This window comes from Aethalodelphis obliquidens, unplaced genomic scaffold, assembly GCF_003676395.1.
Source record: "Aethalodelphis obliquidens isolate GAN/ISIS:26980383/991018 unplaced genomic scaffold, ASM367639v1 scaffold109, whole genome shotgun sequence".
Classification (NCBI taxonomy): Eukaryota; Metazoa; Chordata; class Mammalia; order Artiodactyla; family Delphinidae; genus Aethalodelphis; species Aethalodelphis obliquidens.
Window position 1 is genome coordinate 2,572,452 of NW_020838053.1, and position 17,021 is coordinate 2,589,472.

Consider the following 17,021-nt stretch of genomic DNA (forward strand, 5'->3'; position numbering starts at 1 on the left):
TAACCTCACAAAAGCAAAACAAAGTATTGTAATAACTTTTCCAGGAGGAGGTATTCCCATTCACTCACAGGAAGTATTATACACAGTTGTTCCAATATTTCCTGGTTATATGCTATATGCAGTATACTGTTCTACATATGCCACTCTACTCTCCATCTGTAGAGTTAAACTGTGAGGAGTAGGGCTGGAATAAATATAGCCCAAAATGTTTACCCCTCTTGCTGCTAACATACAAACCCAACAAATTCATCTTATACAGTCATTTTTTTTATTCCTTGACATTTTTGACTTGAAATTGTAACCAAAAAGAAAATCTTTTACAACTAATAAATGAATTCAGCAAAGTTTCAGGATGGAAATCAACATACAAAAATCAGTTGCATTTCTATACACCAACAATGAACTATATGAAAAAAAGAATAAAACAATCCCATCTACATCAAAAACAATAAAATACTTAGGAATAAATTTAATCAAGGAGGTGAAAGATACATACACTGAAAACTATAAGACATTGATAAAGGAACTGAAGAAGACACAAATATATGGAAAGATATCCATGTTTATAGACTGGAAGAGTTAATACTGTTAAAATGTCCATACTATCCAAAGTCATCTACAGGGCTTCCCTGGTGGCACAATGGTTACGAATCCACCTGCCAATGCAGGGGACACAGGTACAAGCCCTGGTCCGGGAAGATCCCACATGCCATGGAGCAACTAAGCCCGTGTGCCACAACTACTGAGCCTGTGCTCTAGAGCCAACGAGCCACAACTACTGAGCCTGCATGCCACAACTACTGAGGCCCGCATGCCTAGAGCCAACGAGAGAAGCCACCACAATGAGAAGCCTGTGCATCGCAATGAAGAGTAGCCCCCGCTCCTTGCAACTGGAGGAAGCCCGTGCGCAGGAACGAAGACCCAATGCAGCCAAAAATAAATAAATAAAATAAATAGATTTATTAAAAACAACAACAACAAAGTCATCTATAGACCCAATACAATCTCTAATCAAAACTCTACTTTTCACAAAAATAGAAACATCCATACTAAAACTCATATGGAACCACAAAAGATCTTGAATAGGCAAGGCAATCTTGAGAAAGCTGGAGGCATCAAACTTCCTGATTTCAAACTATGTTACAAAGCTATAGTAATCAAACTAATATATTACTGGCACAAAAAGAGACATGCAGACCAACAGAATAGAATAGAGAGCCCAGAAATAAATCCAGTCAACTAATATCTGACAAGAGCCAGAAATGCTCAGTGGAGAAAAGGACAGTCTCTTCAATAAATGGTGCTGGGTAAACTGGATACTCACATGCAAAAGAATTACACTGGACCCCTATCATACACTACTCACAAAAATTAACTCAAAATGGATTAAGGACTTAAACATGATACCTGAAACTGTAAAACTTCTAGAAGAAAAACATAGGGAAAAAAGCTCCTTGACATTGGTCTTGGCAATGATTTTTTTGGATATGACACCAAAAGCACAAGCAACAAAAATCAACAAATGTGACTACATCAAACTAAAAAGCTTCTGCACAGCAAAAGAAACAAAATGAAAAGGCAAACTATGAAATGGGAGAAAATATTTGCAGACTATATAACTGATAAGGGGTTAACATCCAAAATATATAAGGAATTTGTACAACTCAATAGCAAAACAAAAAACACCAAATAATCCAATTAAAAAGTGGGCAGAGGATCTGAATAGATATTTTTCCAAACAAGACAAACAAATGGACAAGAAGTACATGAAAAGGTGGTCAACATTATTAACCATCAGGGAAATACAAATCAAAACCACAATGAGATTTCACCTCATGTCTGTTAGAATGACTATTATCAAAAGGACAAGAGATAACAAATGCTGGCAAGGATGTGGAGAAAAGGGAACCCCTGGGCACTATTGCTGGGAATGTAAATTGGTACAGCTACTATGAAAAACAATATGGATGTTCCTCAAAAAATTAAAAGTAGAACTACCATATGATCCAGAAATCCCATTTCTAGCTATTTAGCCAAAGGAATTGAAATAAACTACTGTCTCAGAGAGATCTGTACTCCCATGTCATTGCAGTATTATTCATAATAACCAAGATACGGAAACAACCTAAGTGTCCACCGACAGATGAACGGATAAAGAAAATGTGATATATATACTGTATACAAGTCTGACAGAGAAAGACAAATACTGTATGACATCACTTATATGTGGAATCTAAAACAGCTGAACTCATGGAAACAAAATTAGATTGGTGGTTGCCAGAGGATGGGGGTTGAGGGAAATGGGGAGATGCTGGTCAAAGGGTACAAACTTCCAGTTTTAAGATGAATAAGCTCTGGGCTTCTAATGTACAGCACAGTAATTATAGTTAATACTGTATTATATGCTTGAAAGCTAAGAGAGTAAGTCTTAATTGTTCTCACCGCCAACACAACAAAATGATATTTATGTGAGATGAAGGATTTGCTAACTGACCTTATTGTGGTAATCATTTTGCAATATGTATGTGTATCAAATTATCACTCTGTACACCTTAAATGTACACAATGTTCTATATTATATGTCATTATATATCTCAGTAAAGCTGGAAAAAAGCTTTAAAAGAAAAAGGAGAGAGAAAACCTTTCATGTCCTATAAGTGAGTTATTCATTTATGTGAAACTGAACATTTAGTACAAATGAGACCTTAAACGAGCCACAAATATGAAGGAAAAAACCCCTTCAAATTAATTTTTCCAGGAGATTAGAGGCTTTCCATAGGAATAGCTAAGAATAGACACCATTACTAGTCTGTAGCCTAATAATTTAAAGAGTTAGGGAGAGAAAGAAAAAGGTGCAAAGAGAGAGATAGCTTATAGGTAGATTATTTCTTTAAGTGAACTTACTCTCTGCAGTTCCAGAGGGCAGGACCACTGCTCATGAACAGAACAAGCAGGCATATTTTGGTCCAGTAAAAGGAACCACTTCCAAACCCTAAATACTACTCGGTAAAACTATATTATCTCAGAAAACATCAAGCTCCTCATTGTTGAAAATGATTAAAAATAATGGAAAATTATCTGCTAGAGGTATTATTGGAGAGATTTCCATATTGACACAGAAGTAATGTGTTAAAATGACTTTTAAGATCACTTCTAAGATTTAATGTTTCAGCTTTATGGAAATGATCCAGAAGAGAAGCCAAAGACAAATAAATAGCTGAATTTGGTGTCTCTTGTTGCTACTCTGGCAATCTGGAGCTCAAGTCCTTCCCATCTTAGTCTAACTTGAGGCTTTTTTCTTATCAACAATTGTAAGACTAAAATGGATATTAGAGATAATGTATTCCATTCTATAATAAACAGATGATCAAGGTGAAACTAAGAGAAATTATGCGAAAAATGAATAGTGATTGTTCAATACAATCAAAATATGTACTAGACTGTAATAACTGACACCCACATTACTTTTGTTTAGAACTGCTAAGGGATGGTGGGCTTTTTTTCTTTACTTTTTTTCCTTTTTTTCCCATTTAAATTTAAAATCCATCCATACAAATATGATTAAATTTTGATTAAATTATTATTTGCTAATATTTTTAATGAAAAGAAAAAGAAAGGGGTGCATTCAGTTTCAATCCCAGCTATTGTCTGGACTGTCATGTCACATGAACAATGACGTTTTATCTGAGGATATGAAGATAGCATTGAATCTTATAGATTGGATATTCTGAACATCAGATCTGAAATGTCTGCTTTTCAATATATATGAAATAAAACTTGGAATTTGCTCACCAAAAAAAAAAATGTACTAGACTTTTAATGTCACATACCAGCTTATAAAAATAGAGATACATTCTTTAACTTCTAGGTGCTCACAGTCCTAGACATAAGAAATATATATACATACATACATATATATATATATATATATTTTTTTTTTTTAAATTTCTGGTCTGAGCACAAAGACCAGAAAAAAAACATGAATACCATTCAGCAACCATGCTCCTTGGTATCTATCCAAAGGAGTTAAAAACATGTTCACAAAAAAACCTGCACACAGATGTTTATGGAAGCATTATTCATAATTGCCAACTGATGAACCTGCAATGGTACCTCATCATCACCCAAAGTCCACAGTTTACATTAGGGTTCACTCTTGGGTTTTAATAAATGTATAGCAACATGTATCACCATTAAGTATCACACAGAATAGTTTTACACTAAAAATCCTCTGTGCTCTGCTTATTCATCCCTCCCTCACACCTAATCCCTGGCAACCACTGACCTTTTTACTGTCTCCAGAGCTTTGCCCTTTCTAGAATGTCATATAGTTGTAATCATATAGTACGTAGCCTTTTCAGGTTGATTTCTTTCACTTAGTAATATGCATTTAAGGTTTCTCCAAGTCTTTGCATGGCCAATAGCCCATTTCTTTTTAGCAATGAATAACACTCCACTGTCTGGATGTTCCACAGTTTATCCATTTACCAACTGAAGAACATCTTGGTTGCTTCCAAGTTTTGGCAATTATCAAGCTGCAATAAACATCTGTGTGCAGGTTTCTGTGTGGACATAAGTTTTCAACTCATTTGGTTTCACTTTCACTTTTTATTCTACATTATACTGTTTGAATTTTTTAGAAGTACTTGTGTACTACTAGTATAAGAAACTCTTTTTCTTTTTAAACTTTGGTTCTGATGCGCACTCCTGGTTAAGATCTACTACATAGGGCTTCCCTGGTGGCGCAATGGTTGAGAGTCCGCCTGCCAATGCAGGGGACACGGGTTCGTGCCCCGGTCCGTTAAGATCCCACATGCCGCGGAGCGGCTGGGCCTGTGAGTCATGGCCTCTCAGCCTGTGCATCAGGAGCCTGTGCTCCGCAACGGGAGAGGACACAACAGTGAGAGGCCCGCGTACAGCAAAAAAAAAAAAAAAAAAAAAGATCTACTACATAAGCTTTGGGAAGCTACCTGATATATCATAAACCAGTCATTTCAAATCATCAGGGAAAATATATTATTTGTTCCCTACCTGGTATTAACAATAGCTAAGTACTTGGTAAAGTTGGAAACTAACCACCAAAAAAAATTACAGATGAAACAAAATTTAAATATAAAAAATAAAAAGTAGAAACAAATTTATATAATCTGGTATGAGAAAGGCACTATTTATATAACAGAAAAGAGTAACAGATTTGACATAAAAATTAACATTGCCCATATATCTCAAAAAGAGAGCTTAATAGTCTCAATATATAAAAAAATCTTATAAAAAGAAAATAAGGGAAAGAACATGAACTAGAAATTTAGAAATAGATAAACATAATAAGTATATGAAAAGATGCTACATCTCACAAGAAATGCAAATTTTAAAAGAAATATTATTTTTAGCTATTAGATTTGCAAATATTAAACAGATACATAATTCCCAGTGATGACAAATATATGAAGAAAGAACCACTCATAAGTACTGAGGGCAATAATCGAAAAATATAAATTAATAAAAACCTTTCTATGGGAATTCCCTGACAGTCCAGTGTTTAAGACTCCGCGCTTCCACCGCACGGGGTCGCGGGTTCAATCCCTGGTGGGGGAAACTAAGATCCCGCATGCTGTGCGGCAAGGCCAAAAAGAAAAATTTCACCTAAGCAATACTTCTAGGATATGCCTGAGGAAAAAATAAGTATACACTGGTGTACATACTACCTGTGAAAATTCTGTGTGAAGATTAATAGAAGATTATATAAGTTAGGGTACATCCATTCAATGGAATACTGACAGACATTAAAAATGATTATGCAAGATGGGACTTCCCTGGTGGTACAGTGGTTAAGACTCTGCCCTCCCAATGCAGGGGGTCCGGGTTTGATCCCTGGTCAGGGAACTAGATCCCATATGCATGCTGCAACTAAGAGTTCACATGCCACAACCAAGGAGCCCATGAGCCACAACTAAGACCTGGTGCCACCAAATAAATAAATAAATAATTTAAAAAATCCTAGCCTGCATGCAGCAATGAAGACCCAACGCAGCCAAAAAAATAAAAAGAAAAAGAAAAAATTTTAAAAAAATTTTAAAAAATCCTCTAAAAATGATTATGCAAGAGTTACACATACTGCATTTAAAAAATTATCACAGGTAACTACAGCAGGTTACAAAACAACCATTTTGGGGTATAAAAATTAATACATACAAATATCTAAATGTTTGTATATGGAGAGAAGTACAAATCTTGAAAGGACACGTACTCATTTGAGGAAGGCAGAGTGATCTTTACTTTATATTTTATACATTTATATATTATTGGAATTTTTCCAGTAAGAATTTATTACTTCAATGATTACAGAAAGAAATGTAATAAAAGGTTATACCTGAGGGGAAAAATATGGCATTGGGAGAAAAATATATTTGAATCAGATGCCCTTCCCATAGAGCAGCCGTTCATACCACGATATGTTCACAAATAACATTAAGAAAGGGAACCACATGAATATAAGGCAGCATTACCACTGGTAGAAATGGCCACCATTCTTTCTTCCTTTTCTTTTTTTAAAAATTCAGGTATACGTAAGTTTTACAATATTAAATAAGTTCCTGGAGTACAACATTGTGATTCGCAGTTTTTAAAGATTATACTCCATTTAGAGTTATTATAAAATATTGGCTATATTCCCCACAGTTCTTTCTTAATCAGCCTATTTCATTAGAACCCACCTGTACATAAGACTAAGGAATAAAATCAAATGCTGAACTTCAAGCAAAGCAGTGATTCAAATTTATTGTAGGTATCACACAATAAAGCCAAGACCAGTAAGAACAGCTCTACATACATACACCACTAACCTATAAAAATATTATTTTAAAAATCAGAAGTATGAGAAAAATAAGATGTTAGGCATTAAATTTTTAAAATATAGATGAGTACTTAGCTAGCTCTATACTGTCCAGAATGTGACAAATTAAAGAATATTTGAGTATTTGAGTTGTACCAATGAAGTTTACTAGTTAACTACAAAATCTTTCAGTGTTTGGTTTGCCTGGTAATCCACGGTGATATATACCCAAGAAATGAGAGAAAGCATAGCAGTGAAAAAAGGATACTGAGTTTAGAGTTATAAGTTAGAAATTATGAGACTTCTAGAGACCTTGGGCAAGTTATTTAATCTTCCAAAGGTCCTTTTCAGCAGTAAAGGTCTATGATTTTAGTAATCACTAGTTAAGTGGAAATTTTGTATTAAAATCATTTTGGACATTCCCTTTGGTGCCTCACCTAAGTAAAAATAACCACTCCCCTTTTTCCCCCCTACTATATTTCACACACACACACATCTATTGTAACATCCATCAATGTATTGATTTGTTTGTCCTTTCTTTCTATAAAATTTTGATATTACTGAGGGCAGGGAACACATCTTATTTGTTATATTCTGATACCTAGCACAATGCCTGGCACAAAGTAGGCCCTTGACAGGTGGGAAGAGAAGAACAACTGGAGGTGGGGTGGGGTGTGGGTACAAGGAGAGAGAGACAGACAGGTAGAAATGAAGCAGGGGAGGAAGAGTAGGAGAAAGGGAAGGAAAAGAGTGAGTGAGGAAAATGCGTGGGATAGTTCAGGAGAGCTCTGAAAGTTAAGAAATGACAGCTTGTCATCTCTGGATATTTTCCCAGGTTCTGTCAAAAGCAGTCCCACAATTACTCAGGCCTGCTATATGCTAGTTTAGACAACAGTAACCTACCTTATTATTAAACAAGATTATAGTTGTTAAGACTCTATTTTAAGAGTCAAAACATCTCTGTACGAGTACCTTCATTCTGAAGAAGTTTGTTAGTAAGGAACTTAAAAACCCAGGAGACATATTAAATTCTTTTTAGAGGACCCATAAAACCTTAGTCTTTGCCTTACATATAAGATATCTTCAATATTAAGAGGGTGAAAAGTTATCATATAATTGTATTCCATCAAAATTAAATTTCCCTTGATTTTGATAACTGGATTGAGGTTAAGTAAGAGAATGTCCACGTTCTTAGGAAATACACACTTTAGTATTTATGGGTAAAGGGGCATGAAGCCTACAACAAACTCTTGAATGATTCAGAAAAAATATACAAATAATGTATGAATGAGTACATATATGATATGGAGAAACAGAGAAAAAAGGAAAGCAAATGAGGCAAAATGTTAACAATTGTGAATCTGGTTAATCAATGTACTATTCTTGTAACTCTTCTGTAAATTTGAAATATCAACATATTACCAAAAAAGCTAATTGTTCACATATACACACACATAGAGCAATATTTAGATAAAACCATATAAAAGGCTACTCACATAGAATTAAACATTCCCATTAGGGCAGTAAAACAAAAGCCAATTGCAAACATGGATTTCATTCGAACCTGGAAGGAAACCAACGAATTGTTATTTTACACTAGAGAAAAACCACCACTAAAGCACACTCCAAAAGTTTTGGTTTACATCATTTTTAAAAGATGCTCCTTGGCAAAAAGCTGTTTATTGGCTAACCCACCCTCCACCTCCAAGGCCTCTTCTCCTTGCCAGCTTCTGATGAATAGTATTGGGGTGGTCATATGACCCAACTCTGGCCAATGAGATGTAAGTACCAACCAGAACTTTTAAAAGGGACAAACTTGGCTAGCATCCCTTTAGGCCTTTTGCCCATACTTCTTGCCTGGAATGAAGAACATAATGCCTGACAGTAAAGCACCATCAAACAACCAAACAACCATAAGCTAAGGAAGGTTAACCTGAGTCCTCAGTGACATTACTGTGCTGCCACAGCAGCCCAGGACTACCAACCTCTGTACCTCTTGAGCAAGTGAAAAAAATTTTATATGTTTAAGCCATTATTAAGCATTTTGTTTCTTGCAGCTAACTTCTTTCTTAATTACATGTGCCATAAAAGTATAAACAAATAAAAGATCATAAAGATATAACATTAACAGTTTATCAGCAATTTTTATCTCTTCTTTCTGCAGTTTCCAAATTTGGTCTCACGAACATGTAATAATTGCAACAACAGAAAAGCTATTTTCAAAAAAAATGCACTTCTAAATTATGATCTTTCTTAATAAGAATTTCAAGAAACAGAAGATAAAATAATACAGCAAAAGGTCTCTTGGTAAGCAAAAGACAACTGTTGCGCAGTTTAGATGTCCTGTGTTGAATATACAGAAATTAAGTAGAAAAATAAGTCAAGCCATATAATCAGCCTACCTACACCTCAGAAAGACATGCTTGAACTCTACTCTTTATAAATAATGAGTAAATGGCTAATAAAATCACTTTTCCGTACACTTTATGATATGCCTGACCCTCAGATCAAAAGGCCTCTTAAAGAATAAAGGCCACAATAAAGGCCATCTATGATGCTCCAACTCCTATTTGGGATTACCAGGTCACCATAAAGCCGAAGATTCAGCAATAACATGAGGAAGAAAAAGAAAATAAGCTACTTCATTTGAAAATGTAAGGGGGAAGCTAATAAAAACTGTGTGAAAGGGACAAATTATGACTTCGAGAGAGCCTTAAAAAAAAGCTATTCATATTACTAACACGAAGCTTCAGTCCAGTAGCATATTTTCACTTCTATTTGGTCCAGGAACAACCATGATATTATTTATAGCCTGCATAACTATAAATTTCTGAAAAGGTAAGTGCAGTGTACTTGATGAAAATCAGGGTCTTTTGCTGAAAAACATGTGGTTTATCATGAAGTTATATTTAGGACTCTTACCATTGATAGATCTCTGTTATTATTCTTCAGTTTCTCTTCTTGACGCTCTGCAAAGAATTAATGAACCGGTTAATATACACAGCGCTGAGCGCAAAGCAGATGTTAAACTGTCACTGCCTGATGACTATAATAGCACTTCTGTCTCAGTATCAATTAATAAGATAAGCTGAATACATGGAATACTGTATACTTTGTACTAACAGAAAATTCAAATGCAGCAGGGCACCAAAATAGTTCAAATTAAATAAATAAAAATATTTAAAGTTTAATTTAAACTTTAAGTGTCTGGACTCTGTACATTAAGATATACTCTTACATTACATCAAAAGGAAGTAAAACCATAATGTCTGTACTTAGGTTTCAAGTATTAATTACCCATCTGTTATGATTTTCTTCCCCCTCTTTCAGTTTCTTTAAGAGAGCATGGAGTCTAAAAATTAAAAGCCAATTAAGATGAATTTAAGATTCAGGTTCTTTCATATTACAGTCAAATCAATCTAAAAATAAGCATAGTTTCATAGTTAAGTCACTTGGAAAGCTAGGAAATTTGACATATATTTCAAGAAAATTGTTATATACACAGAACCTAAACCGCTAAAGAAGTCTCAGTTGTACATTAATGACCTTATTTACTGTATTCCATCAACGTAAGGGACTTTATTATACTTATGAAGAAACTGAGGCCCAGCAAAGGAGAAGTGACTTCTCAGAGACCACACAGGTATTTTATGCCAAAGCCAGGACGAGAATCCAAGTTTCCCAACTCCCAACCCAATGATCTCTATATATACTATGCTACTGCTTTCTTTGATTATGCATTTTTATCACCAGGATCAATTCACTCAACAAGTACTTATTGATTACCTACTAAATGCTGAGCACTTTTCTGAGCACTAGGGATAAATGAATGAACAAAACACACACAAATCCTCACCCTCACAGGAAGATTTTGAAATTAAAATATAATACCCTCTAAAATAAAAAATATACAATCAGAATATATGAAACTGGTGTGAGGGCTGCAAGTTCAGGCAGTTAAAGGAAAGGAAGGAAGAACAGGCCTATAGGAACCACAGACTGGAGTGTAGTTTCCAAACAATGTACGGTGAGACGAATATATGCTTCCTTGTCCTAAATCGTTCCTATCCAGTTTTCCCTGGGAGGAAAGGATACAGGCAGGAGAAAGTGGGGATTATGAAGATATATGGAAGAAAATGAAAAAAATGGGGTGGAACTAAGGTGTATCTCGGGGGCTAGAGCTCTTTTTCTACCTGAGCAGCCCTCTTAAAATGTAATAAGACTGTTTAAAATTGGGTGTTTGAAGATTGGGATGACTAGAAGGTAAACAGGCATAAAACCAAGTAGAGGGGGAAAAGGACTACCACTGAGACATGAAAAGAAAGGTATAGAAAAGCATCTATGCTAGAAACCTTGGCACATCCTTGACTCCCTACTCTATCTTCAATCAAACACCAAGTCCTATTAATTATACCTCATAAATACTTATGAAATCTACCTCTTCCCCTCCTCCTTACTATACTTCCTTAGTTAGGATTTCTAACATCTCTTACCTATATTACTTTCAAGTCTCCTAACAGATCTGCCTCCAAACTTGTTCCCTCAAATCCATCTTCTACATAAATGCAGTCAGATCTACTTAAAAGGCAAAACTGAACAAAATCTTGATACTCCCCAGCTTAAAATCCTTCCATGGCTTCTCATCCCTACAAGATCATGTTTCTTTTTTTTTGGCCACGCCACGCAGCATGTGGGATCTTAGTTCCCCCATGAGGGATCGGACGCACCCCCTGCAGTGGAAGCGTGGAGCCTTAACTACAGAACTGCCAGGGAAGTCCCAAGATCATGTTTCACTATCACCTGCAAGTCCTGCATCTGGCCCCTGCTTACTTCTGCAGCCACACTTCCAACCATTCCCATTAATTTTTATGTTCTTACAATACCAAACAACTTTAAGTTCCTGTATATATGATGCTTTTCTCTTGATTCAGTGTGTTTGTTCATAAAGTCTCTTCTACCTTGGGTGACCAAGTGTCCCAGTTTTCCTTGGACTGTTCCAGTTTTAGCTCTGAAAATCTCACATCCCAACGAACTCCTCGGACTAGACAAATTGGGATGGTTGGCTACCCTACTTCCACCGAGACTGTTTTATCCTACCCCATCAAACCCTTTCCTGGCTAGCCTGTACTCAACTTTTAAGCCTCAGCTCTTGTGTCACCTCCTTTTGAAAATCTTGATTCCTTAAACAATACTATTCTAAAAAGCTTTCTACAATTATGGAAATATCCTACATCTGTGCTGTCAATACAGTAGTCACTAGCTAGATGTAGCTACTGAGCAATGAAATGTGACCAGTATGATTGAGGAACTAAAATTTCAACTTCATTTATTAATAATTTTAATTAATTTAAAATCTGAACAGTCAAATGTAGCTACAGGCTGCTGTACTGGACAATGCAGTCTTAGACAATGGATTAGAAGTCCTTTCTTTATGCTTCCAGAATATTCCAAGTACATCTCTATCATTATACTCACCGAGTTTATACATTTTGTTATAATGATCTGTTTATGTACTTAACAATGCAACTAGATGGCAGGCTCCTAGAGAACGAGGACTTCTTCATCTTTGTATCCTCAGTAATTGGCAAGTAGTTAGTTGTTCAGTATTGTAGTATATGCTCAATATTGCTTAATGAATCAGCAATATAATAAAAGCTGATCTGAAGATACCCTACACCAAAAATCCCTTTTCTGGGACAGGAGTCTTTGATAAAGCTGGTAGGCTGAAGAGGCACTTATAGCCTGAAAGGCTGAGAGGACACTAAAGTGACACAGTTTTTATGAAGTTCTATTCCACTTTTTTCAATTATGCCCAAACAGAAGCTCTAACCATATGTAGTGTCAAGGTAGACTGTATGTATACATGGCTTAAGAAGAATATAGCAGTACAGGTTTATGATATATCCCAACACTGCTGTGCTTGGTTCCTGAAGACTTTTCAACTCAAATTGTTTTTAGGTGCCCACCATATACAAATAAAGTAGGTTTTGTTGGTTTCAAATAATTCAGAAATAAGTTAACATTCGTCTGGTTTTGGAGGGGATAAAAGAAACAGAGACAAGTTTCTTATGACCTTGATGTGCTCAGTTGGTAGGAAATGCTAAGATGCCTCAAGAAACATAAACACTACAAGCACTATAACATTTAAAGTCCTAGACAATGAAAGAGTTTTCAGAAATCCAGAAATGCCCATGTGGGAAACAGCAAACCTTATCTAATAGAAACGTTACCAATAGGGAAGCAATTTCAGGTACTCCCCAAGTTACGAACAATAAATTTGTAAATATCTCCAAAAAGCCACAGTTAGGTTTATATACCTCCCCTCTCCCCAGTAACCCCAATGCCTAATCTAAAGTTTTTCCATTTTCAGTTTTCTCCATTCCCAGCTCAGTTAATTGTATCTCAGATCCTCCTAATCTCTCTCTCTCTCTCTCTCAATACCCACGTTCTCTTTTACCCTCTTTATTTTCTTTCCGGTCTTAGAAAAGTATTAAACTCCTTCTCTATCTCTCTTCCATTATGACTACCAAACCCTGACTCTAACAAAACTGCTAGGCAAAGATTTATTCTATTCATTCTCATTATTTTAAAATGTAAGATTCAAGTTTTACAAGGATATTCGGTTAGACACAATGAGAAATGAAACATTCAAGTCCTTAAAAGTACTTAAAACATCCTTTTAGAGTTTCTATCTCTCATACTGTAATCAAATCTACTTTTCTTTAAGCCTCAATGATTTAAGTAAATTTTAAATGTTATTTCCTAACCAATTTTGCTTTTAATTACCAGCAATACAAAAGAGGAACAAAACCAACTATTGTCCCTAAAAATAAAGTTTTACATTACATTATGGGTTACATAAGCTTATGAAGACAGGTCTGTCAATATAACCACCATGTAATACATGGTTTTATAAGAATAATCCAACTTCTAATAAACTGTATTGAAAAAAGTATCTTTTTTTAAACAACCTGCTTTTCCCTTATCAAGAAACTTTGTTTCCTCAAGTGAATAATTTCTGGGAAAGTCACATTAGTAAGTAAAAATAAGTGCAAACAATTTATTTTGAAATGATGATTTATATTGTTTATTAGCAGCAATCAAATATTTGAGCATATTGCTTCATGTAATTATGAGAACAGTTTTGGCTGAGATGATGCAATAAAAGCTAGCTAGTTAACTCTTAACTTCTAGTACCCCAAATAGTTAAGAGTATACTGAAATAAGTAAAAGTGATTGACTGGTTCTCTATTGCTCTGTGTGTAACTTAGCCCTTAACTGTTGTCAGTTAACTAGCATAACTCCTCTCAAAAAGTTGTTTCTTGGCCCCAATAAGGTAGGGAAGTCACTGTCTCAGTCTAATGTTATTTTAAGCTTGGTGGTGTGTTACTTAAAAGAAGTATAGCTAGGGCTTCCCTGGTGGCGCAATAGTTGAGAGTCCACCTGCCAATGCAGGGGACATGGGTTCGTGCCCCGGTCCAGGAAGATCCCACATGCCGAGGAGTGGCTAGGCCCGTGAGCCATGGGCGCTGAGCCTGCGCGTCCGGAGCCTGTGCCCCGCAACGGGAGAGGCCACAACAGTGAGAGGCCCGCGTACCGCAAAAAAAAAAAAAAAAAAAAAAAAGTATAGCTAGTGAACCTCCTCCTAAGGTTCACTCACCCTTAGTTTTCTCCTTTGAGAAAACTCAACATCTAAAAGCCCAAGGCTTCCAAGATGGTTGTACTTCCCAACCCACCTTTCAACTGTTATGTTGACATAAGAAGGGAGAAAACTATGTCTAAAACCTTCTACACCTCCCCTGAAGATCTAAAATTTAAAGGTTCCAAGCCGAGTGCTGGAAATAAATATTCTATGTCATTCAGTGTTCACTTGTCCTGTGTGAACTATTCTTTATGCCATTCAGAACCTCAGGATTTAATACAGAGGAGAATCATACCTCAATTCCTCCATTTGAAAGGAATTCTATACACCCTTTTACTACGGAACTTTTGGAATACACCCTCTATGAAATTTGAGGAAATTTCATAGAGAGAAAAAACTGGAAGTATAAAGGAGATATATTTATATTCTAGGATGATTTATTATCCAAGATGATAGACAAAAGGAAACATTAAAATTCTAAAAGGGAATACTCCAATTAAAAAGAATCTACATTTCTTGTAGCTATTGGAATACACTAGTAGCAACGATGACATCCATTCTGACCAAAGAATGAACAAACTCAAGCCAATCTATCACACATTTTTATTTGACAGCATTAGACTTTGTACAATAAGATAATATAATTTAACTAAGAAAGGAACACGTCATCATTTACCTTAGTTAATAACCAGTGACGGGTCTTCCCTGGTGGCACAGTGGTTAAGAATCTGCCTGCCAATGCAGGGGACATGGGTTTGAGCCCTGATCCAGGAAGATCCCACATGACGCAGAGCAACTAATCCCGGGCGCCACAACTACTGAGCCTGCACTCTAAAGCCCGCAAGCCACAACTACTGAGCAGATGTGCCACAACTACTGAAGCCTGCGCACCTAGAGCCCGTGCTCCACAACAGGAGAAGCCACCGCAATGAGAAGCCCACGCACTGCAACGAAGAGTAGCCCCTGCTTGCCACAACTAGAGAAAGCCCACGCACAGCAACAAAGATCCAATGCAGCCAAAAAAATAAAAAAAATAAAAAATAAATAAGCAGTGACTTTTCTGTCAAAGAATATAAATCAATTAAAGTACTCACGGGGCAACTGAGTAGTCTGATCAAACCGACAGTTTGGGGAAAGGGGAACATTTTCAAATAAGGAAGAGATGATCAAAATAGCAGATGCTTCTCTATAGATTAAAAGAGTTAGGTATGCCATGACATTTCTATATTCTGAGTTGTCTTGAATGGAAGACCAATTAATAACATGCCTTTAAAATTTCATGTAGATTGGGAGAAGCAAAATTTAAATGAAATGCCTGATACAGCCTTCTTTTATAGAAAATCCAAATAGCATAGATAAACATCTAGAATAAATATATTAATTCAGGGCCCCAAATAAATTTCAAAAATGTCCTCGCATATTTCCAAGTCACCAAGAAAGGAGATACACACCCCATTCAGCAAAGCTTCAGAATGCCTGCTCTCCCTTCTCCGGCCACCTTCTGGGGAATATCTCCCTCTCATCATAGTCTCTGTTGAGGTTCAACCTTATGAAGATTCCTAATATCCCCTGCCCTGCCACTACTGACCAAAAAGGAGGCCAATCCATAGGCTTACCCATGACCTACGGCATAAAAAGATGAGCTGAGCTAGTTGGATTCCTTCTTGCAGGAATTTAAACCGGAAAATATTGGGAAAGTAAACCATTTAACTGTGGGAGCAGAAACAGCAAAATAGTAAGGTAGAACTGGCTCTTGAACTTTAGTTCGTCTAAAAATTATCTGGGAAGCTTGTTAAAAAAGCAGGCTCCTGTGTCCCATGTCCAGAAATGCTGATTCAGTAAAGCCTGGGAGTAAGACTCAGAACCCTTCATTTGTAACAAGTATCTCAAGCAATACTGATATAGGTGGTCTAGAGAGCACATTATGAGTAATACCGATATAGAAAGAACCACAGGAGACAAGCCAAAGTTAGACACAGGCAAAAATTAAATGCTAGGGAAGCACTGCAAAGAAAGTGGGGAAGTTGAACAACAGAAGAGAGAGAAGTACTAAAAATTAATAGTGGAGCCCAATGTCTGGCTTTATCCCAGGGCTTGCTCTGCCTGCAGGAATTGCTTTAACACAGTTCCTGCCTTCCTGTAACCAATTAGTTCAGCTTTTCCTGAGTTCTGGATCACATATATCCTTAAATTCCTCATTACTTGAGGTAACTTGACTGCAGCCGAAAGATCTAAATAAAATTCATACATCAAAAGTAGTTTCTCTTTTATGAGACGGAAACGTAAAATAACCAAAACATCTGCTCCTGAAATTAAGAATGGGAAACATAAAATCTTCCGACACCTCAGTTTCAAATTAATGTCTCTATCCAAGACCATTATCTCTAAGAGCTTCACCTAGTGATATCAATGACATTTTCCTTCTCTAAAACACTGAATATTGCTGACCACATCCCTCTTACTAAAAACTCCCTTCTTTCAATGCAGCAATATCATTCTTTATAGTCTCCCCATTACTGTATATATATGTTTGCTTTTTAAAAAATA

The 17,021-nt window shown here is 36.1% G+C and overlaps 1 protein-coding gene across 3 annotated transcripts in view; it reads right to left on the bottom strand.

Annotated features, from left to right (window-relative positions):
* TMCO1 (transmembrane and coiled-coil domains 1) overlaps window positions 1–17,021 on the bottom strand; it is a 47,410-nt gene that overhangs the window by 14,519 nt on the left and 15,870 nt on the right. For 2 of the 3 annotated variants that reach the window (XM_027096860.1, XM_027096861.1), the window contains 2 exons: window positions 9,755–9,801; window positions 8,329–8,396 (listed from right to left, as the gene is read on the bottom strand). In XM_027096860.1, the coding sequence (XP_026952661.1) occupies window positions 8,329–8,396; window positions 9,755–9,801 (115 nt within the window). Of the gene's footprint in view, window positions 1–8,328; window positions 8,397–9,754; window positions 9,802–15,568; window positions 16,108–17,021 lie in introns of those variants that run through there. The other variant, XM_027096862.1, reaches the window with a different exon arrangement.